The following is a 25,873-nucleotide window of genomic DNA, read 5'->3' as shown; positions in this document are numbered from 1 at the left end:
ATTCTATGTCCCTCTCTCACTCTGCCTCTCCCCCGTTCATGCTCTGTCTCTCTCAAGAATCAATAAAAAACATTAAAAAAAATTTTTTTAAAAAGGCTGTTTCATACAATACTGACAAGATATAAATTGATAAAATTTTCTGGAGCAATTTGGCAATACACAACAAAGGCCTTTAAAAATATGCTTAAGTTTTTGGCACAAAAACAGACACATAGACCAATGGAATAGAATAGAAACCCCAGAACTAGACCCACAAACGTATGGCCAACTCATCTTTGACAAAGCAGGAAAGAACATCCAATGGAAAAAAGACAGCCTCTTTAACAAATGGTGCTGGGAGAACTGGACAGCAACATGCAGAAGCTTGAAACTAGACCACTTTCTCACACCATTCACAAAAATAAACTCAAAATGGATAAAGGACCTGAATGTGAGACAGGAAACCATCAAAACCTTAGAGGAGAAAGCAGGAAAAGACCTCTCTGACCTCAGCCGTAGCAATCTCTTACTCGACACATCCCCAAAGGCAAGGGAATTAAAAGCAAAAGTGAATTACTGGGACCTTATGAAGATAAAAAGCTTCTGCACAGCAAAGGAAACAACCAACAAAACTAAAAGGCAACCAACGGAATGGGAAAAGATATTTGCAAATGACATATCGGACAAAGGGCTAGTATCCAAAATCTATAAAGAGCTCACCAAACTCCACACCCGAAAAACAAATAACCCAGTGAAGAAATGGGCAGAAAACATGAATAGACACTTCTCTAAAGAAGACATCCGGATGGCCAACAGGCACATGAAAAGATGTTCAGCGTCGCTCCTTATCAGGGAAATACAAATCAAAACCACACTCAGGTATCACCTCACGCCAGTCAGAGTGGCCAAAATGAACAAATCAGGAGACTATAGATGCTGGAGAGGATGTGGAGAAACGGGAACCCTCTTGCACTGGTGGTGGGAGTGCAAATTGGTGCAGCCACTCTGGAAAGCAGTGTGGAGGTTCCTCAGAAAATTAAAAATAGACCTACCCTATGACCCAGCAATAGCACTGCTAGGAATTTATCCAAGGGATACAGGAGTACTGATGCATAGGGGCACTTGTACCCCAATGTTCATAGCAGCACTCTCAACAATAGCCAAATTATGGAAAGAGCCTAAATGTCCATCAACTGATGAATGGATAAAGAAATTGTGGTTTATATACACAATGGAATACTACGTGGCAATGAGAAAAAATGAAATATGGCCTTTTGTAGCAACGTGGATGGAACTGGAGAGTGTGATGCTAAGTGAAATAAGCCATACAGAGAAAGACAGATACCAAATGGTTTCACTCTTATGTGGATCCTGAGAAACTTAACAGGAACCCATGGGGGAGGGGGAGGAAAAAAGAAAAAAAAAAAAAAAAAGAGGTTAGAGTGGGAGAGAGCCAAAGCATAAGAGACTGTTAAAAACTGAGAACAAACTGAGGGTTGATGGGGGGTGGGAGGGAGGAGAGGGTGGGTGATGGGTATTGAGGAGGGCACCTTTTGGGATGAGCACGGGGTGTTGTATGGAAACCAATTTGACAATAAATTTCATATAATAAAAAAAATAATAAATAAAAATAAAAATAAAAAATAAAAATATGCTTAAGTTTTGAGGACCCGGCTGGTTCAGTTGGTAGAGAATGTAACTCCTGATCTTGGAGTCTTAAGTTCGAGCCCCACATTGGAGGTGGAGTTAAAAAAGAAAATGCTTATGTTTTGACCCAGCAATTTGCCCTTAAGAAAGAACAAAAGACTAGGCCCCCAAACTTAGGAACAATACATTCCTTGATAAATTATTAACACAAAAACCTGAAAATGAGAACATAAAGGAACAACAGGACTTAGAAAAATAACATATGAGCAGCTGAAAACAATGAACAACATAGCAATAAGTTAGTAACTATCAATAATTACTTTAAATGTAAATGGACTAAATTCTCTAATCAAAAGACACAGAGTGGTTTGAATGGATAAAAGAAAACAAAACCCAACTTTATGCTGTCTACAAAAGATTCACTTCAGATGTAAGGGCACATATAGATTGGAAATGAAATGATAAGATCTTCCACACAAAAATATACCAAAAGAGAATTGGCATAGTAATACTTATATGAGACAAAATACTTTAAAATAAAGACAGTAAAAAAGACAAAGAAGGGCATTACATAATGATAAAAGGGTCAATCCAACAAGACAACATAATATTTATAAGTATTTATGCACCCAACATAGAAGCAACTAAACATATAAAGCAAGTATTAATAGCCCTAAAGGAAAAGGGAGACAAAGCAATACAATGAGGTAATAGAAGGACATTATAGTAGGACATAAACAAACAGATCATCCAGACAGAAAATCAATAAGTAAACATTGGCCTGGAATGACATATTAGATCAGATGGACTTACTAAATATAAACAGAGCATGCCATCCAAAAGCAGCAGCAAACACATTCTTCTCAAGTGCACATGAAACATTCTCCAGGACAGATCACATGTAAAGTCACAAAAACAATTCTTAATAAATTTAAGAGAACAAATCATATCAAGCATCCAACCATAATGATACAGAACTAGAAACCAATTACAAGAATAAAACTGGAAAATGTGCAGATTAAACACCATGCAACTGTGAACAACCAATGTGGGTCAATAAAGTAATCAAAGGAGAAATAAAAATACCTTAAAAATGCAAACACAACATACCAAAATTTATGAGATGCAGCAAAAATAGTTCTAAGAGGGATCACAGCAATACAGGCCTACCTTAAGAAATAAGAAAAATCTCAAACTATCTAACTTCATACTGCAAGAAATTAGAAAAAGAAAAAAGCCCAAAATTCGTAGAAGGAAAAAAATAACAGATCAGAGAATAAAAATGAAATAGACTAAAAATAACAGAAAAAGATCAATGGAACTAAGAACTGGTTCTTTGAAAAGATAAACATAATCTTAACACCTTTAGCTAGACTTATCAAAGAAAAAAGACGGCTCAAATAAATAAAATCAGATTTTACAAAAATACCTCAGAAACATGAAGGATGTTGAGATATTATAATTAATTTTATGCAAATAAAATGGACAACCTAGAAGAAATGGATAAATTCCTAGTGACATACAGTCTTCTAGGACTGAATCATGAAAAAATAAAGAATCTGAACAGACTGATTACTAGTAAGAGGACTGAATCAAAAACCAAAACCTCCAACAAATAAAAGTCTAGGACCAGATGGCTTTAAGGGTAAATTCTACCAAACATTCAAGGAATTAATACCAATAATTCTCAAAGTCTTCTAAAAAAACTGAAGAGGAGAGAATGCTTCCAATCATTTTATGAGGCCAATATTACCCTAACCAATATCAGCTAGCAACACCACAAGAAAAGAAAATTACAGGACAATATCCCTGATGAGCATAAATGCAAAAGTTGTCAAAAAATATTAGGAAACCAAATTTAACAATACATTAAAAGAACCATATACCATGATCACGTAGGATTTATTCCAGGGATGCAAGATGGTTCAACATCTGCAAATCAATTTCATATACTACGTTAACAAAATGAATGATAAAAATCATATCATCATCTCAATAGATGCAGAAAATAGCATTTTGAAAATTCAACATGTATTTAACAACAAAAACTCTCCACAGAGTGAGTATAGAGGGAACATACCCTCTTTTGTAATGGTGATATATGGACAAGGTGAAAATAGACAAGCCCAGAGCTAACATCATACTCAGTGGTGAAACAGGAACATGAGAAGGATGCCCACTCTCACCATTTTTATTCAAAACAGTATTGGAAATCTTATCAAGAACAAGGAGGCAAGTAAAAAATTAACAAAGACATCCAAATTGGAAAGAAAGAAATAAAACTGCCACTATCTGTAGATGACATGATTTTATATATGGAAGAGCTTGAAGACTTTATTTTAAAAATGTGAGAATAAATGAATTCAGTAAAATTTCAGGATACGACATTAATATACAAAAGATCTGTTGTATTTCTATACACTAACAATGATCTATCAGAGAGAGAAATTAATAATCCCATCTACAATTGTATCAAAAAGAATAAAATATCTAGGAATAAATTTAACCAAGGTAAAAGACCCACAGACTAAAAACTGTAAAACACTGATTCAAGAAAATAAAGATGACGCAAACAGATGGAAAGATATTCTCTGCTCACAGAAGAATAATGTTAAAATGTCTATACTACTAAAGCCATCTACAGATTCAATGCAAACCATTTCAAAATTCAAATGGCATTTTTCACAGAAATAAAATAAATGATACTAAAATCTGTATGGAACCACAAAAGACTCTGGGCAACCAAAGCAAACTTGAGAAAGGACAAAACTGGAGGCATCACACTCCCCGATTTCAAGTTATATTACAAAGCTATAATAATCAAAACATTATATTAGCATAAAAAGAAAGAGCCCAGAAATAAACCCACACATACATGATCAATTAATCTATGACAAAGGATTAAAAAATATCAATGGGGAAAAGAACAGTCTCTTCAATAAATGGTGCTGGGAAAACTGGACAGCCACATGCAAAAGAATGAAACTGGACCATTATTTTATACCATACACCAAAATTAACTTAAAATGGATTAGAGAACTGAATGTAAGACCTGAAACCATAAAATCCCTAGAAACAAACATAGGTGGTAAGTTCCCTGACACTGACCTTGGTAATGATGTTTTGGATATGACTCCAAAAGCAAAGGCATCAAAAGCAAAATACCTGTAAATTAACCAACTGAACCACCCAAGAAGGTTGAAAGAAAAACTTATTTTTTAATTTCAGGATAAACGGTGTCTTCCTCAAAAATTAATAGAAACATATAAACCAAATTTTAATGTTTATTGGTATAAAATTATGAGCAACTTTATCTTTTGCTTTATAAATATTTTCTGTAATTTCTACTGAAATGTGTATTTATTTTATAAATTAAAAAAGTTTATTTTAGAAGCTAAACTATCAGACCATTATGATATAATGCTAAAAGAGGGAACATAGGATTCAAAAACCCACACTGTTTATATCCCTTAATTCTATATAAATGTATGCATGCATAGAAAAAGTGGAAGATACAATAAAACATTAGCAGTGATATTCCTAGATGATAGAAACACAGATTTTTTTCTCATTTATCATTTTCCATGTTTTCTCTAACAGGTATATAAGACTTTCAAACTAGAAAAAACTACTAGAAAAAACTACTTTGAGTAGGAGGCACAAACTACTAGAAAAAACAAACTAGAAAAAAACTACTTTGAGTAGGAATGTGTGTGCCCAGTGGACTGAGTTTTTGTGTAGACTATAATATTGCAGGAACTACTGTGATGACCAGATAAAAGAGTGATTTTTGGCTGAAGAAACAGCTGAAGAATATTATAAGCTACCAACAGTAACAACTACTCATAACTATGATTTATCTTGAGAATCACCGGCCTACAAAATACTAAATAAGTGTTGAAGGAATTCTAATTATATATATAATAATACATATATATAATTACATATAAGAATTAAACAATAAAATTTGCATGCTATGATTCTACAAAGTATAACTGTTTAAATGTAGAGAAAATATTTAGAGTAATTTTGTCTTGAGTATACAAAACATCATTAGGTTGGAGAAGATTAACTATTTTCTGTCCTATTAGAGAAAAGATAAAATGGTTTTAGTGGCAGGAAAGTTTTAACTACACCATCAGCCGTGTAAGCCCAGAAAGATATAAGCTGAAAAATAAATCAAGATTTAGATCAACATAAAATTTAACACTCACTACATTGCTACCTGGTGGCTCCTATCTCCTTGCCATTTGAAAACATAAACAGTGCTAGTGAAAATTCTATAGGTTAAAGGCTTTTTCTTACCAAAACCACAAAGTTAAACTGTAAATATGAAACCTCAGGAAGGGTAAGAACACTAGAGAAGAGTCTTTCCTCATTTTCCCAGAAACTTTAAATTGAATAAATCTATTTATCTTGTATAGATTAGTGGCAATGTCTGGCTTAGCAAATTTCTATAGATTTCTTTCTAGCTCTCTATATACTATGACAAAGCCCTAATGAGGTTTTAATACATCAATACAAAAAGCATGCTGTCTGGTAAAATGTATCCTCAAGTTCTAGTGGAAATACTTCACTTCCATAATATTTAGACACTAAGATATAAATTTTTAGTTTAATAAACAAGTATTTAAAACAACTCTAGTGTTTTAAAACATTCTACTCTATATAAATTTATACTGTGGTACTTGAAAATCTATCAAAGTAAGGCATTTTTTATTTTTAACCATCAATTATTTTTACATTAACCATTTTTATTTAACTTGAAAAGGTCTTAATTACATGGAATCAAAAAATCCCTCTAAACATATTCCTTAAGGGAAAAATGGAAGGAAATACAGTGTGCAACGGTGTCTGACAGCCATGGTAATTCTAACAGGGGAAAATATATGCAAAACTATAACAAACTCTATATATAAACAGTCTAAACATAGATTTTCACCAATAAAGATATAAAATTAAATGCTATTATGTCAGCATTTTCAGAAAAAGATATAGCAGTAACTGTGAAAGCATTATGCTAGTACAAATAAATTACAGAAAATAAACTCAATTTAACATAAATCCCCTCTAAAACATGAACTATATATTATCTCAACAAGATTTATAGAAGACAGTAAGTATATCCAATGAAAATCCAAACTCACTTTTTAGGTAACACCCAGAAAATTGAAAATGCTGTTCCTATTTTAACATGTATTTCTCAGAATAAGATTCACCATGAACATTTTAGATTTTTACATCCTCCTTAGATAACCAAGTGAAAAATCCAACAATACACAAATAGGTACTTTCATCGGCACATAAAACAAAGGTAGCTAAGTTAGGAAACAGAACACAAGTTCAATCTAATCAATACAATACTAGTACAGAGGCATCCATTTTAACCTACAAGGAAAAACCTGAGCCACAAAACAGGGTTTCCATTTTGAATCTTACTAACTTCTAGACAGTATGTGTATTTTGACCTTAGAGTGGTCAAAATATGAGTGAAGTTCATGTTCCACCACCTAAAAGTTCTAATGCAACAGAAAAATGGTCATTTTGTGTTGCTGAGAGTTTTTAACAAAGTCTTTTATGTTATTTATTTTTTCAGCACATGTTAGAATTACAGAGATTCTTTAAAAATCAAATGTGAAATATCTATATACATTAAACTGACAGCATAATCTCTACCTCTGAAATGCTAATATAATGTTTAAAATTAGACAAACTAACATCCAGTAAACAGCATTTTATTTTATGACACTCTGTGTTAATACAATAAATATACAAAACTTCCAAACCACTGAAAACATGCAACATTAGAGGGACAGATGGAGGGCATTTATATAGAACCATGACACTCATCATGATGGCAGCGCAATATTACTCACTGACAAAATATACAAACATCCCTAGATAAATAATCCAAGTCCCAAATTACAAATCACTGAGCAAGGATTTTCCAGTGTTCAAATTTTAGTTTGAAGGAAAACAGCCACAACTTAATATTGCAAACTGAAAAATGACATGGATGCTTACAACATGAAGACCATTTCATGACTGTGATACTGGGTGGGTCACATTAGTATTATATATAATACATTAACAAATGCCAACCTTTTGCTGGAAAATGTGACCATTTACCAACTATTGTTAGGAGAATAGAGAATCTAAGAATTTAAAATCCCTATACCTTATCAAACTGTTAGTATTGCCATCATTTTAATCCACATTTAGGTTTTTAAAAAACAATGTTCTCTCATAAGCTTGTATTAACCCAAGTAACTGGATCTTAAAACATTCTCCCCATCCACACACAAACAAGGTACTGTTGGTTTTAATTATTTGCTATTTAACAATGCTACCTTTGGGGATTTCTACAAAATAGAGATAATTCCTATTCTTAAAGGAAAGTATGTCAGTATTTTTCAAGTCTCTATATTCATTTGTAGTTAAAAAAAAAAAAAGAAATGGACTTGAGATATAAATTAATGATAAATATAAGAGCTCCTCTTGTATTTTGTGGTTAATGTTTTGAATGTTTGTAAAATACACACTCAGTAAAGCACACTGTGATAAAATAGATTTTCAGTAAGATTATAGAACCTAAAGAACTTGAACTGGCTTATTTGTTTGACAAAGTAGGGAGATTATTACTAATCAGAAATATTCATAAAAACAGCTTTAAATTCATTTTCTGAATCCTATTTTAATCATAATAAAAGAAATATCTTCCAAGTATATTATTTCAATAAATCCCAAATAAATCAAATGTAAACACCATCTAGATGGATCCATGTTATCTATTATCACGCAAAGCTTCCCTTATAAATAGTGAGAACTCATCATCCCACCCTCAGTATGAAATTCATTTACCTCCAGATTTGGGGAAAAGAATGCAAGTGATTTAACTATTTATACCCATCTGATTCTTATTTTTAAAAAAGATCTGCAGTCTCAAATAATTTAACCCAATAGACTATCCTTACTTAAAATCAAGTTGAATAAACCATTACTGATTATTCTGTAATCTTAAATTAGCTAATGACTTCCAAAACACAGTATAATGACTTTCAAAGGGCTTTGAGTCATTAAATCAGTATTAAAAATGATTCAAAGTTTCAAATCAAGTATACTCTAAGAATGAACTCCTAAGCTGCATAGTAACAATTTCAACATGGTCATAGTCACAATTAATGCATTTAACTGTATTTGTATTTTCTTGCTTGGTGCAAGTTATATGTTTCATTTTTTTCTATTGCTGAAAAATTTTAATGTATTCAGTCTGTGTCAAAAGTTCAAAGACTGAGGTGCATTAGGAATTCAAGTATATGTGAAACAACAGCATCTTTTTCTTTTTAATCCCACTACAGATGAGAGGCTAAAAGAAAAATCGCTGAAATACTGTATGTTCTTTTTGGACAAGGAGTTAGTCTAGACTTTAATACCTCTGTTAAAAATTATACACACACACTCCCCAAAAAAGAGCTGCCAAACACAATCTCAGTTCAATTAAAATGAGTAACCACAAGAATATACCAAAGTTTCCATACAGTAATATTCTACTATGATACGGATACTGAAAATTAAAAAACAAAAACAAAAAACAGTATTATCATCACTACATTCTATTCCACTGATTATCTACCCTTTTTTGGATGATGCACTGCATATTATGTTCTCATATTGCATCCCAATAAATTTTTATTTAACAGAAACTATTGCAGAAAATCTCTTCTTTGATTCTACCAGCAACTCTGCAATCCTACAACCATAAGCAGTGCAAAAGCCAAAATACTAATTCTTTTAAGAAATGTGGTGCCCATGCAAGATCAGAGATTGGTATGAAAATATCAACTACTCTATAAAAATAAAACAAAAAGAAAAGGATAAAATTTACATCATCTACTACGAAATGCACACAGGCTCTTCACTGGTGACTAAAACTGCTAAAAAGCAAGCCAATTTTAAAATCCCTAAGTCCCTGATGGCCTATTTCTTTCAGTATAAATGGGGAAAATGGAATGAAGCATCACTTTAATGTTCCAATATGTAATCCTTAAGTCTAAGATTTTTGAAAGAATGACTGCAGCTAGTACTAAATGCATTTTTAATTATAAGTACCATATTAATTTCAGTGTGTCACCACTGAAATAATTTGCTGAACATTCATCCCCCAAAAAATATGGAGAATATTTATTTAGCATGTGATATTTTTTTCTGCAAGGGGCACCAAAATATTAAGAAACTAATAGGCAAATAAGACAAGGAAGTTTTTCTGGTTTTAGCCCATGCACAAGTGAACAGGAAATATACATGCTGTGTGTACTGTGTTTTCAACATAAAAATATTTATAGAATACAGTAACTGGAGAAAAAGTACAGTCAGAAGGTACCAGTGTACTGTTGGAGGGTTCTCTACATCTGGTTACCCTTGAAAGCGTTCTGAGCCGCACTAGTTGCTGCACTTGAAGCTGCATTTGCAGCTGCAGTCTGGACAGTTTTGTTGGACATCACACCTGTTGCAAATTCTTGTTGGGCCTTCTCAAAACTAGCACCTGTTGTGCGGTATAGTCCATGTACCTACGGAGGCACAAAAAAGTGGGACAAGTTAAGTGGTAATCTACACACTCATTTTCAGCAACTCTTCAATTAATCTTGACATTACCCAGACATAAAAGGACTAGATTCTAGCCATGATTCCTAAGGTCAAGAATATCAGCCACCACACTGACATACAATACTGTATTTAAATATTTTCCTAACTTTGTCTTCCACTTTACCCCCAATGCAGAAGAGATAGTTATGCTTATGCAAACCAAAAATAATTTTTAAAACTTCTTAACCAAATGCAAAAAGCTATTTTTCCTGCTATACCTACTTTTTAAGATATTACAGAGAATGGTTTAAACATAACAAGAGACATTCAGACATTAATACATTAACTTACCACCTTAGACAATTCAGAGTAATGCCTTATCAATTTTCATGTTGGCTACATATTCACCACTAGCCCTATTATAATCAAATGATTATCATTTCATCATTTAATATACCAAGGAATACATAGGTCCTTAAAGATACTTTTGCTGTGTCCTCTTTTACTCTGTGTACCATTTTACTTTTTGTGTATGGTCAAGTCCTAAAGGATTTACTTCTGAGAAATTTTGGGAAAGGAATAACTTCTGGAAAGTGTCTGCCCATATCGATTTATCACTTAAATCTTTGGGACTTCTTTTCAAGAGCAAGGTTCAAAAACACTCTATTAGCATATGTTACGAGATGCATAAACTACAAAGTGCAACAATACATAACATCAGCCAATTTATATACATTTGGGGAAGGAAATAAAGCAAATTAGAATATTTATTTATAACATGTCTACAAACTTGGGGGGAGGGAAGAAGAAAAAGAAAGGGAACTTTCTTTGAATGAGTCAAAGACTCAAGTCAAACTTGGATACTGGGAAACTGTTTCAAGAAGACAGAGAAGAGGTAAGATAGGTTGGTTTAGAGGGTAAAGGAGACACTAAGTTCTAAACATTCATACCTACGACAGCAGGCAGCAGGCAGGTGAAGATTTGATTTGGAGTTCAAAAGAGGAATAGGCTAGGGACATGGACTTGAAAAGCAATGGCACATAAATGGTAACTGCAACTCTGACATAAATGAAATGGTCCATGGAGAAAAAAGGAAAGAGTCAAATATCAAAGTCTGTTAAGATACCAATATTTAAGAGGTACCCACGACAATAAGGAAGAATTAAAGAGAGGAATGGGAAAAGCCAGGGACTTTTTCACAGATGCCAAGGGAAGAAAGCCATGTTAAGGAATGAAGAGCTGCTCCGGGTAAGAGATAAAAATACCCGGGCAGCCCTGAATTCTTCTGACACAGTGATGAAAGCAAATGTCATATTACAGTGGAACAAGGTGTAAAAGGGTCAGGAAGAAAATGAGAGCGCTGACAAGTACACTTTAGGCAAACCCTAAAATTGTTTTCTTCTCGTACTATAGCACTATCATAATTTAATTCCTTTAATATTTTGAGAGAATGATGAGAAAATGACTTTTCCATGTGTTGGTTAACTGAACACTGTATTTTACCTCTTTTGTATTCATTTCTTTCTCTCCAAGGGATAATCTTTATGCATTATTCAAATTTACTATTATGACACACAAAAATGGTTCCAAACAAAATTGTTGATCCTTACTTATAAACATCAAGGGATCTGAAAAATTAATCTTCACATTCGCACAGTCTGTGAAACGTCATTCTATTACATGATCATTTACTGTTATAATTTTGGCCAACATGTTCAAAACCATTTCTTCATGTTGGGAATTTTCAGAATCATTAAGTAATTAATTTTATTCCCTTTTTTTTTTTTTTTTTTTTTTTTTTAAATTTTTTTTTTCAACGTTTATTCATTTTTGGGACAGAGAGAGACAGAGCATGAACGGGGCAGGGGCAGAGAGAGAGAGGGAGACACAGAATCGGAAACAGGCTCCAGGCTCTGAGCCATCAGCCCAGAGCCCGACGCGGGGCTCGAACTCACGGACCGCGAGATCGTGACCTGGCTGAAGTCGGACGCTTAACCGACTGCGCCACCCAGGCGCCCCTTTATTCCCTTTTTAAAACCAATTTTTCTATGGAACATTAATGATACAGATAAATTACTACTCCTATGTTCAAGAAAATTATCTCAAAGCAATGAATACATATAATTAGGACCAAGAAAATGAAGTTATGATAGAAATCTAATAAACCTTGTCTACTTACTAGACTCTGTCATCATACAATATAATTACAGATTCACTTGTGTCTTCTCCCTTCCCCCCAAGTTTATGAGCATATAATCAACAAATGTTTGTTCTAACTTGCTTTGTTATTTCCTTTTCCAAATTTGTTTTAAATTGAGTGCCTGATGTTACATATTCATGGACTTCATATTTAATTACTTAAAAATGTCATGCACAGCCCCACAGAGCAGGAAGGCAAAATAAAGGTACGAACAACATACACTTCTCAGTAGTCCAAATCTATATAGACTCAGAGAGCCACCTAGAGGGAAGAGACTACACATGCGTACTCCGTCCATAATGCTCAAATACTGTATGAAATCCATTATAAAACCATGTGAAAACGGGGATTCTTTTTATCAGTGCTCCAGCAACATGACAGGCTAATTCTAAGGATTACCATCTCAAAAAACTCATCAATTTCCTGCTATGTTTCATAGTGTTATCTATTGATAGCTCACATTCCTTACGACATCAGGGACAAAACTTTAAGGTAAAATATTACAATTTAAAAAAACTAAACAACTTAAATACTTTCTATCTCTTCTAGTTATGAGAACATCAACCTAAATATTTAGTTCTAGGAGTAACACAGAAAGAACAGTAGATTTGCTATCTACTGATTCCACTGCTTTCTACCAGGCTGGTCACCACTCAAAACCTCAAGTTTACTTCCCATGAAACAAGAATATTTGCTGTCCTGTCTCTCACATTTTTCCTAAGGATAAAATGAGAATTATGTAAATGTGTTACTCTAGTAAAAATTAAAATTAATTTTTAAGTATCTGGAGAAGAGTCACAGCCGAGATGCAACTCCAGAAGGGTATCTTGCTTTCTTAATGTATCTTCAAACATATGTTAGTGTATACTGTGGTGGTCTATGACACAAAAAATTGTATACTATGGAAATTAAAGGCTCATGGTACTTTAAACAAAATAATCCAAACATATATTTCCATTAAAGCTTAGAGAATATGATTTCAAGAAATGTTTTTATTAATATAAGTTGCCTGTTACATAAAAATCACTTTAACTTTTTTTAAAACCTGGGAAAAAACAAATTTTTGAAATTTTTTTTCTTGTTGTGGGTTTTTTTTAAAAAAACTTAGGGATCTCTTAGCCTAATGTTTTCAATTAAACATTTCCTATAAACCATCTGTGAACTGCCCATAGATCTGGGTCAGATACCCCTTCTGTCACCTCTTGAATTAATACTCTGGTTTCACACTATTGAAATCCTGTTCATCCTCTGCAGCCTATCTCAAATACCACTGTCCTCTTTCTGCTTCATCTAACTGTGACTCTCCCTGTTGTGAGCACCTCCAGTACATCTTTTAGGGATGTCTAGTATGCCTTTTCTTTTGTAGGAGTTATCTACATGTCTTATACCCCATGTGCTTTTGGTTCCTTGAGGGTAAGAGCTAATTTCTACTCATTATTATATCACCTATAAGATATAGTGACTTGCTGGGGTACGTGGCTGGCTTAGTCAGTAGAGCATGCAACTTTTGACCTTGGGGTCATGAGTTCAAGTGACATAGTGGGTGTAAAGCTTACTTAAAAAAAAAAGACATCATAACTTGCAGTAAAAGCCACTGAATAATTACTTGTTTATTTTTTCTTTTATTTTTTAGCCATTTAAACAAATGGCTCACAATTATCCTATTAAAAAAAAAAAAAAGTTACCAAAGAGGTACACTACTAATCTAACACACTGTACCTATGTTACAAAGAAAATTACTTAGTTTGCAATTACCTTCACAGGCCATTTTACAAGTGAACATACTAGGGAACTTTAACATACCACTTACATCAATAGATCACTCAGGCAGAAAATCAATCAAGGAAGCAGTAGCTTTGAAGGACACATCAGGCTAGATATACTTAATAGATATATACACAGAACACTGCATCCAAAAACAGCAGACCACATGTTCTTTTTGAGTACACACAGAATATTCTCCAGGACAGATCATATATCCGGCCATAAAACAAGCTTCAATAAATTTAAGAAGACTTAAATTCTATCAAGTATCTTTTCTGATCCACAATGGTATTAAACTGTAAATCAATTACAAAAAAAAAAAAAAAAAAACTGGAAAAAAAACACCACACAAATACATCAAGGCTAAACAACATGCTACCAACCAACCAATGGGTCAACAAAGAAATGAGAGAAAATTAAAAAAAGACATTCACACAAATGAAAATGGAAACCAAGAGTTCAACATCTTTGAGACAAAGCAAAAGAATATCTAAGAAAAGCCCGCCTCAAGGAAACAAGAAAAGCCTCAATCTAATCTTACACCTAAAGGCACTAAAAAATAAAGCCCAAAGTTAGTAGAAATAATAAAGGAAATAATACAGATCAGATTGGAAATAGACAAAAATAAATTAAGGAAACTCAGAACTGGTTCTTTGCAAAGATAAATACAAATGATAAAATCTTTACCAGACCTATCAAGCAAAAAAAGAGGGCTCAAATAAATAAAATCAGAAATAAAAGAGGACAAATTACAACCACAGAAATACAAAGGATTACAAGAGACTACTATGAAAAATTATATGCCAACAAATTGGACTATCTAAATGAAAATGGATAAATTCCTAAAAACATACAGTCATCCGAGACAAAATCAGGAAGAAATAGAAAATCTCATCAGACTGATTACTACCAATGAAACTGAATCAGTAATTTAAAAAAAAAAAACTCCCAATAAACAAAAGCGGAGGACTAGATGGCTTCACAAGGGAATTCTACCAAACATTTAAAGAAGACCTAATGCCTATTCTTCTCAAACTAACCCAAAAAATTGAAGAGAAGAAATGTTTCCAAATTCATTCTATGAGGCCATCATTAGTCTGATATCAAAACCAAAGGTACTACAAAAATAGAAAATTACAGGTCAATAATCCTAATGAACACAGATGCAAAAATCCTAAAAAAAAATTTAGCAAACCAAATTCAGTAATATATTAAAGGATCATTCACCATGACCAGGTGAAATTTATTCCAGAGATGAGAGATGGTTCAATAACTGCAAATCAATCAACACAATATACCAGATTAGCAAAATGAAGATAAAAATCACATGATCATCTCAATAGATGCAGAGAAACCACTTTACAAAATTCAACATCCTTCCATGACAAAAACTCTCAAGAAATAGGATATAGAGGGAATGTACCTCAACATAACAAAGGCCATATATGACAAACACACAGCTAACATCATACTTAGGGGTGAAAAGCTGAAAGCTTTTCCTCTAAGGTACAAGACAAGGATGTCCACTCTTGCTTTTTTTATTCAACATAGTACTCGAAGTCCTAGCCACAAAAATCAGGCAAGAAAAAGAAATAAAAGGTATCCACATTATTAAGGAGGAAGTACCTCTGTCACTATTTGCAGATAACATAATATATACAGAAAACCCTAAAGACGCCACCAAAAACTGTTAGATTAAATGAATTGCAATTATGGAAATGTGTTGCATTTCTCTACACTAATAATAAACTAGCAGAAAGAGAAATTAAGAATACAATCTTATTTATAGTGACATCAAAGAAGAAAAAAAAAATACCTAGAAATAAGTTTAACCAAAGAGGTGAAAGACCCATCTAGTGAAAACTTTAAGACTGATGAAATAAGTTGATACAAATGGAAAGATATACCATGTTCATGGATTCAAAGAATATTGTTAAAATGTTCAACCTATCCAAAGCAATCTAAAGATTCAATACCAATAGTATTTTTTGCAGAATTAAGATAATCCTAAAATCTGTACAGAACTACAAAGGACCCCAAATACCAAAGCAATCTTGAAAAAGAAAAACAGAGCTATCACAAGCATCACAATTCCGTATTTCAAACTATACTACAAAACTATAGTAATCAAAACAGTATGGTACTGGCACAAAAAGAAACACCGAATAATGGAACACCACACAAAGCCCCAAAATAGTCCCATGTTTACATGGTTAATTAATCTGTGACAAAGGAGGCAAGAATTTACACGGGGGAAAAGACCAGTCTCTTTGATAGTGTTGGCAAAACTGAACAGCTACATGCAAAAAAAAATAAATAAATAAAAGTGGACCACTTTCTTACACCACATACAAAAATAAATTCAAAATGGATTAAACACATAACCTAAGACCTGAAGGCATAAATTTGTGAAAGAAAACACAGGAAGTAAACTCTTGGACATTAACCTTAGCAATATTTTTTTGGATATGTCCCCTTAATCAAGTGCAACAAAAGCAAAAATAAACAATTAGGACTACATCCAACTAAAAAGCTTTTTCCACACAGTGAAGGAAACCACCAATAAAATGAAAAGGAAACCTACTGAATGGGAGAACATATCTGCAAATTATCTATGATAAGGGATTAAGATCCAAAATACATAAAGAATCAATACAACTCAACACCAAAGAAACAATCCAATTAAAAAATGGGCAGAAGAACCTAAATAGACCCTTTCCCAAAGACAACACAAAGATGGCCAATATCCATGTGAAAAGATGCTCTCAATGTCACTAATCATCAGGGAAATGGAAATCAAAACCACAATGAGGTATCACCTCAAACCAGTCAAAATAGCTATCATCAAAAAGACAAGAAATAACAAGTGTTGGCAAAAATGTGAGGAAGGGGGAACCTTCCTGCACTGTTTGTGTGTATGTAAATTGGTGTAGCAACTATGGAAAAACAGTATGGAAGTTTCTCAAGAAAGTAAAAATAGAAGCACCATATGATATAGTCACTCCATTTCTGGGTTTTTCCAAGGAAAACAAAAACACTAATTTGAAAAGAAATATACACGCTTATGTTTCTTGCAGCATTATTTATGTTAGCCAACATGAAGAAATTTGAGTGTCTGCTGAAAGATGAATGGATAAAGAAGAAGATTGTGTGTGTGTGTGTATATATATATATATACACACACACACACACACACACACATACACATACACAATGCACTATTACTCAGCCAAAAAAAAGAATGACATCTTGCCATTTGCAATAACATGGATGGACCTAGGAGGTATTATGCTAAGTGAAATAAGTCAGAGGAAGACAAATACCACATGATGTCACTTATATGCAAACTCTAAGAAACAAATGAGCAAACAACAACAAAAAAAAACCTGAAAGAGATTCATAAATACAGAGCACAAACTGATGGCTGCTGGGGGTGGGGATACAGAAGTGGAGGGATGGGCAAAATAGGGGAAGGGGATTAAGAGGTACAAACTTCCAGGTACAAAATAAATAAGTCACAGGGATGTAAAGTACAGCATAGGGAATACAGTCAATAATATTGTGTAGCCTTGAATGGTAACAGATGGTAACTATACTTATGGAAAGTATTTCATGATGTAATTTATAAATGTCAAATCACAATGTTGTACATCTAAAACCAATATAGTACTGTCTACTGCTATAATTCAGTTAATAAAAAAAAATAGAAAGTATTTAGAGCAGAAAAAATTTCAATGTCCCCAACATATTGTTTAACAAATATTATTATTCTTGGGGCACCTGGGTGGCCTAGTTGGTTAAGCATCTGACTCTTGATTGATTTCGCCTGGTCATGATATCACGGTCATGAGATTGAGCGCCACCTCGGGCCCTGTGCAGAGTGTGGAGTCTGTTTAAGATTCTCTCTCTCCCTCTCCCTGCTTGCACATGCACATGTTCACTCTCCTCTCGAAAAAGAAAAAGAAGGAGAAGGAGGAGGAGGAGGAGGAGGAAGAGGAGGAGGAGAAAGAGAAAGAGAAAGAAAGAGAAAGAGAAAGAGAAAGAGAAAGAGAAAGAGAAAGAGAAAAAGAAAAAGAAAAAAAAGAAAGAAAAAGAAAAAAAGAAAGAAAAAAGGCCATGTCAATCATCTGAAATGGATTTTTAATCAGGAAAAATTATAGTCTTGGATGATTCAGAGAAAGAGGCAGAGAGAAGGCAAAAGAAGTATACCTAAATGTGACTATTAAAAAAAAAAAAAGTACATTAAATTATCAGCATTCTGTCCTAGATCCAAATAAAACAAAAAAAAATTAAAAAGCAAAAAAAAAAAAAAAAAAAGAGGGGTGAACAATAGCAATGTTTTCAAAGAAAATGAAATCATCATTTTTAACCTAAGACCATTATTAAATATAACTGGGTATGTTTATAGAGCATTTACTATAAAACACCAATAATAATAATATTATTATTATTATTATTATTATTATTATTATTATCATCACCATCATCATCTCCACTTTGGATCATATACCCGAATTATATACTCTCACAGAGAAGTTTTTTCAGAATAGATATACTGGCATTTTTAAAAACAATTCAAGCATTTAGGGAAACTTTTTTTTTTAGAGCGAAATTTATTCTAAATTGCTTTTGAAATGCTTTAAAAATCACTGTTAGTAATTAGTTTATTAATGTGAACACAAATGTCTATGAACAGTTTCTTAAATTTTATGAGAAAAATAGTCATTTATAACTAGGTCCCAAAAGGAGTACAAATTATGTATCATCTATTTATCTCTTCCACACTAAGCCATTCTAGTTCTTATACCAATTAAAAAAAGGAAAATTTTGGATTCCCCTGATATACAGTGTCCTGTGACTCATTCATTTATTATTATTTGACCCACTGAAAACACCTCCCCCTTAGTCCAAAATTATTACTCAATTCCATTTATTTACTACAGAGAAAAGACCTTAAAAAAATACCTTTTAGAAACAACCTAAGAGAAAATTAAAGAAATCTCTGAAAGTTAAGAACTGAACTATTCTCTCATCTCTGAAATGACAGATATTCTTGCATTTCAATTTTTTTAAATTTCAATTATAAAATGACACTACAAGGAAACAAAGATACCATAGCACTCATAGTGGGCACTTGATACAGCAGTTATTACCTACTCCAATTATGCAAGACTTCAGAATGCCAACCAAATTCTCAAAACTGTATTAAACTGAAATAAATATATACCACAAAGCACGTTTAGCTGGGGCTGGAAACACAGAATAGCATAATAAAATGCAACAATTCTAGAGTCAAATGGTGTGCACCAATAACTTTTGGAGGGCATTAACTGTTTATGAGGAGCCTGACCCCTAGTGGTTAGCAACTATGGCTACATACAAAGGAAACAGCCAGTTTTGTGCAAGTGTGGAAGAGAAAATTTAAAACTAAGCATTTTGTTTGTTTTGTTTTTTATTTAGAGAGAGAAAGTGAGAAAGCATGAGGAGGTGAGAGGCAGAGAAAGAGAAGAGAGAGAGAATCTCAAGCAGGCTCTACACTGTAAGCACAGAGCCCTATGCGGGGCTTGAACCCACAATGAATGAGATGATCATGACCTGAGCTGAAAGAGTTGGATGTTTAACCGCATAAGCTACCCAGGTGCCCCCCAAATCAAGTGTTTTTATTGGATCTCAATTTCTACCCAAAGTAAGAGAAATCCTTGTTACTACAAGTATGAAATCTGAGCTCAAATTACAGTTTAGCTTTTATTATCCCCATTTATTGTACTTCATAAAACCATTCAGAAAATCATCTTATCTTAATTCCTATTTCACAAGAATATGAGATTCAGAGAAGTTTAGGAACTTATATTGCATCGACTGACAGTGGACACATATAAAAAGTGTAAACTGGTAACTTCTTTACCCATGAGTAACAACAACAACAAAAAAGTCAACCTATATGCTACACATTTCCCATACCAATACACTTATTTGGGAAGGAACCATTTCTTTTCAATGCCTGGCATACAATCAGCACAACTCTACAACTTTTCCTTTAATGCACTGGATCTTAAAGAACTGTGTTCCTGGGGAGAAAGCTGTAGGTCAAACACTTACGAGAGCTGTACACAGGAGTCAGTTTAACAGCAGCTGTAGAATAAACACTTCCTCCCACTCCAACCATATTAATCATCTGTACCACACATCCCACTGCAACCATTGTTAAAATTCCCTCCACATTCTTTCTTCAGATTTCTAAGTGTTGGTAGTGTTCTACACTCATCTAACTCCATACCCATTTTCTAGGATTCATTTACATCAAGAAGTCAATACTTCCCAAGTCTAGAAATCCAGCCTAAAGCTCTTTCCTTTGCTTCCAACTTATAGATCCAAAAGCCTACCATGTATTTATATTTTGATGCCCCAGCATCATTTTAAATTCTCTGGATTTAAAGCTGAAAACAACTTGATGCCCATATATCTTTTTCACATAATGTGTTTTTATTTAAGTAGGCCCCATACCCAATGTGGGGCTTGAACTCACAACCTTGAGATTAAGAGTCACACGCTCTATGAACTGAGACAGCCAGGCACCCCAATGCCCATATATCTGTTCTTCTTCCTGTACTCTCTTTCTGAATGACCCACCATCTAAAAACCTGGGTGTCATTCTTGAGCCTTCCCTCATCCTCTGCTTCTGGGGCCAGGTCCAATCAATCACTACGTGCATATTCCCTTGAGTACAGTTACTTCACGCTGCCGCTTCCTTAGTTCTGGCCACCATTACTAACCTGCTTCCTATCCTGCCTCCCTGTCTTCATTTCTCCAAGTACCATATTCCCACCACACAAATTACAAATCTTACTAAAGCTCAAATTGATAATTCATCAATTCTTTTACTTTCCTCTTTAAACCACTTCTATGGCTCACCACCACTCTGTGGGAAAGATCCAAACCTAACAAGTTTTCCTACTTTACAAGACCCTGCAAAATCTAACTAAACTTATGTATGTAGTCTCATCTTTTCCTGTCCTCCACCAACAACACCGCACATTTCTCCCTGTCCAACTCATGCACCAAGTTGATTTTCCATCCATTCTGAGCTACTTTTAATTCCCTATGTCACGTTATTTCCTGCAACTAGATATGAAAATGGTATCCCTGTTACCTGATACCTATTTATGCTCTTCCTTCTCCCTATTCTTTTACTTAGATAACTCTTGCTAATCATAATATCTCAGCCAAGGAAACACTTTACAAGACCCCACTACTTTAAAATATCTCCAAAACTTAATTAGGTATCTCTCCTCTGTGATCCCTGTACTTGCCCCCAAAACAGCCACTAAATCACCGAATTGTGGTACCCACTCACTTGTTTATCCTTCACACCAAAATGTGAGCTCCTTGAGCTCATACACAGTGCAGCACTTGGCACATAACACATGATCATAAATGGTTGTTTAAAAAATGAATAGAACCTGCAACATACCCCAAAATCCATTACTGTATTTACTGTATTTTAAACTTACTACATTTCTAGTTTTATAAAGCATCGCAATGATAAAGGAAATGACCAAAGAGATGTTGTGATGGTCAGGTTTCTGTGGCTAGGCTATAGTCTTCAGTTATTAATAAAACCCTAATCTAGATGTTGCTGTGAAGGTATTTTGGGCATGTGATTATTAATCAGTTGTCTTTAAGAAAAGGAGAATAGTATTTGACTTGGTAGGCCTGATCAAATCAGTTGAAAGGCCTTAAGAAAAGAACTGAGGTTTCTCTGAGGAAATCTCACCTGGGACTGGAGCTTCATCTTCTGCTTCAGATTTTCCAACCCTTCCTGCCTGCCCACTCTATGGATTTCGGACTAATTCAGCAAGCTCCCACAACCACATAAGCCAAATCCTTTTAGATTGATACAGGCACCTACTAAACAAAAGTAGACACTAAACCAGACCACCCTGCATATAAACTGATAAAGGGGTCAAGAAGACCAGAAAAAGTCGTTAATTTTAGCTGAAGAAGCCCTGTGCTGGGCAGCTTATGTTCACTGTTTTACTTAATCCAAACTCCAACCCTATGGAAGTAGTTATTATTCCCATTCCTTCCTTCATTCAACAAATACTCTGAGTGCCCACCATATATCACTGCCAGTCACTGTTCCAGATGTGATCAAAAAAACCTGAAAGCACACAGACTAGGCCTCTGCCCCTGAGGAGCTTAGAGTACAGGTGATGACACTGAGACTGAGTGGTTAGAGAAGCCTGCCTCAGCTCACACACCTTGAAGTCAAGGCACCAGAATTTCAACCTGAATTGTATGGTTCCAAAGCTCTTGCTCCTCTAATTCCAAGGCTAGAAGCCACATTCACCCTGGAGGAACTCTAACAAGCTGGGTACCCAGAGTATGTGCATTATAAGATATATAGAGTGGCCTGTACCCAGATGCCATAGTGAGTAACACCTACAGTAAATTCCCAAGAAAATTAAGGATGACACAATCCTTAAGACATGCGTCTTCCACTAGAGAAGCAAGTGTGGATCCAGGAGCAGTATAAGGTCACTACTAGCCCTAGTTCCCACAACCATCAAAATCCCATTCCCCAATCCAAGTCCACTTTAAAAATCTTCAGAGTTGTCTGGGCGGGTTTTTTTAGATTCACATAGTAACTGAAGGAAGATGGGGGAAGTGAGGGTGTGGTGACCTGCAAAACATTTCTGGGCTAGCTGAGACTGGGAATGAAAAGGAAGAAAAGGATGGAAAAGATACTTAGAAAGTTATCTAGGATAGCGACTAAAAAAGTAATGAAAGCACTGACAAAAGCAGTCAAAGCGTTGACATAAATTTTAATGGAATCATAGGAGAAAATACTTAGTACCACCTAATTTACAGTAGATACTTAATAGATATTCATTTTTTAAAAACAGCTTTACTGAGATAAAATTTGCATAATATACAATTTACCCTTTTAAAGGATAGAACTTAATGGTTTTTAGTATTTATAGTGTTGTGAATAGATCATCAATCTAATTTTAGAAATTTTCATCACCCCAAAAAGAACTTTCATAACCATCAGCAATCCCTCTCCACCCTACCCCCAACCTCAGGCAACCACAAATCTACTTTCTATCTCTATAGATTTGCCTATTTTGGACACTTCATGGTAAATGAAATCATATAATATGTGGTCTTAATAAATTTTTCTTGATTATGAATCAGAGCTTCTGGAAGAAGAGCTAGTTCTGAGAAGAAACATTACTGTGACATGATGATACCAATCAATGGGAGTTCTAAACAGTCACCTGAGGAAGCAACTAAATTTTTATGCAAAGCATTATGTCTTCCAACTCCAAGATTCTAGGTCACCCAGAATAGACAAGAGAAAGGACCCCCAAAATTGGAGAGATTGAAATTTACAAGCACAAAGATTATAGAGCACAAAGAGCAGAGAGCTGACTGCATTTAAGTACACATGTACTTAGGAGCTGGACAAAGGAATGAAGGAGAAAGAATAGGTCAAAGGCAGGAGAATCAGAACACAATTACACAGACTGAGGAAGAGGGGCCACCTGCAGCGTAGAAAGCTGCAGAGTTCAAGGAAAAAGATAACTGCAAAAAGGATACGTGATTTATTAACTTTGGAAAGCTGAGTTTCAATATTCAATAGTATGTGTGACCAGTTGAGAAAACAAGTAACAGCTTTTAAGAGAGAAAATGAGTAGCAAAATATGGACAGAAAGAACACAGCCTAGTCTTCAGGGTTTTGAAAAGGATAAAAGGCAAATGTGCAAAATATTTCAAGAGTGCAAAGTGGTTTTGTTTTGTTTTTTTTTAACTTTTTAAATTTTATTTTTGAGAAAGAGAGAGAGAGACAGAGTGCAAGTAGGGGAGAGGTAGAGACAAAGGGAGACGGAGAATCCAAAGCAGGCTCTGGGCTCTGAGCTGTCGGCACAGAACCCGACGTGGGGCTCCAACCCACAAACGCAAGATCATGACCTGAGCTGAAGCTGGACGCTCAGACGCCCCAAGAGTGCAAAAGTGTTCTTAAATTAGTTATTTCTTAAGTTAGTTATTTCTATTTTCCTTGTACATTTTCTTAAGTTACCAGACAGTAAAAAATTAAGAAAAAACAGTTCTAAGGAATTATCTTCTTTAAAATGAGACTCCCCAAAAAGTTCTTTATCATCTTAAAACATAAGTGTTATTCCCAGGGTCTCTATATGATGTACAATCTACATGTTTGGACACACATAGGATATTAAAAATATATAAGACACAATAAAACCTTATTTACACAAATCATAACTTTGATTTCTCTATGTAATAATTTTTTTAAGGCTATGAAAATAGCCATGGGAATTTTACAGAAAGAAATATAGCTAAGATAATTGGGCAATCACTAAAATAAAATTCATGTTATAACCCAGCCCAAACCCATCATCAGCTTACTTTATACTCATAATTTCATGTCTTTCAATTTCAAATACAAACAAAATGCACGTTCCACACTTTTTTACTTCTATTCATCAATTAGGCAAATATGCTTTATATTCAAAAAAAGAAATCAGAATATGTATTTTTTTAATTCCAAATTAAAAAAAAAATTTAACATTTATTCAATTTTGAGAGATTAAGAGAGACAGAGCACAAGCAAGAGAGGGGCAGAGAGAGAGGGAGACACAGAATCCCAAGCAGACTCCAGGCTCTGAGCTGTAAGCACAGAGCCTGACACAGGGCTCGAACCATGAACCACAAGATCATGACCTGAGCTGAAGTCAGATGCTTAACCAACTGAGCCACCCAGGCACCCCAATTCCAAATTTTCAAAATGAGGCTGACTCTTCATGAAAGAAGCCCTAAGTAATAACAGGATTTTAAAATATTCCCTTTTAAGAGTAAGTTAAAAACGTGAGGCAATATTATCTATCCATAACTTCTAATTGTAATGCTCAGAGAGCACAATTGTAACAAGAAGAACAAAATGGCTTGAGGTTACACTGAATTAGGAGCAAAATGGGAGGGGCACCTAGGTGTCTCAGTCGTTAAGCATCCAACTTCGGCTCAGGTCACAATCTCACGATTTGTGAGTTCGAGCCCCTCATGGGGCTTTGTGCTGACAGCTCAGAGCCTGGAGCCTGCTTCGGATTCTGTCTCCCTCTCTGCCCCTCCCTGATTCACACTCTCTCTCTTTCTCACCTCGCTCTCTAAATCAAATAAACATTAAAAAAAATAATAAGCAAAATGGGAAAATGAGAACTGCACATAAGATTAACTATAAAAATTTACAGATGTAAAATGTCACTTACCTTTTTAAACATAACTAGTGAGATGACCGCTGACGCTGTGAAAAGTGCTGCTATGATGATCATCATAATTCCAACAGGAATACTTTGGTTGAGACCAGTAAGGGATGAAATCCAACCACTAACAAGTAATTTTTTTAAAAAAGAGTATAATTAGACAAATAAGTTAATGCCGGGTTTTTAAAAAATAAGGACCAACACATATTCAGCACTTATAAGCCACACAATGTTCAAATTCTTCATGTTAACTCTTTTAATTCTCACAACAATCCCCTTAGATGCTGTTTAAAAAAAGTTTTTTTTTTAAACATTTATTTATTTTTGAGAGACAAAGCATTAGTGGAGGAGGAGCAGACAGAGAGGGAGACAGAGAACCTGAAACAGGCTTCAGTCTCTGAGTTGTCAGCACAGAGCCCGA

The 25,873-nt window shown here is 34.3% G+C and overlaps 1 protein-coding gene across 2 annotated transcripts in view; it reads right to left on the bottom strand.

The window, feature by feature from the left end:
* Positions 1-7,345: 7,345 nt before the first annotated feature.
* SCAMP1 (secretory carrier membrane protein 1) overlaps positions 7,346-25,873 on the bottom strand; it is a 129,751-nt gene continuing 111,223 nt past the window's right edge. For both annotated transcript variants that reach the window (XM_045496401.1, XM_045496406.1), the window contains 2 exons: positions 25,459-25,576; positions 7,346-10,193 (listed from right to left, as the gene is read on the bottom strand). In XM_045496401.1, coding sequence (XP_045352357.1) covers positions 10,029-10,193; positions 25,459-25,576 — 283 coding nt within the window. In that variant the 3' untranslated portion in view covers positions 7,346-10,028. The remainder of the gene's footprint in view (positions 10,194-25,458; positions 25,577-25,873) is intronic.

This window comes from Leopardus geoffroyi, chromosome A1 (genome assembly GCF_018350155.1).
Source record: "Leopardus geoffroyi isolate Oge1 chromosome A1, O.geoffroyi_Oge1_pat1.0, whole genome shotgun sequence".
NCBI classification, from domain to species: Eukaryota; Metazoa; Chordata; class Mammalia; order Carnivora; family Felidae; genus Leopardus; species Leopardus geoffroyi.
Note: the sequence above shows the minus strand (reverse complement) of the source record. Positions and strands in the feature narration are given on the sequence as shown.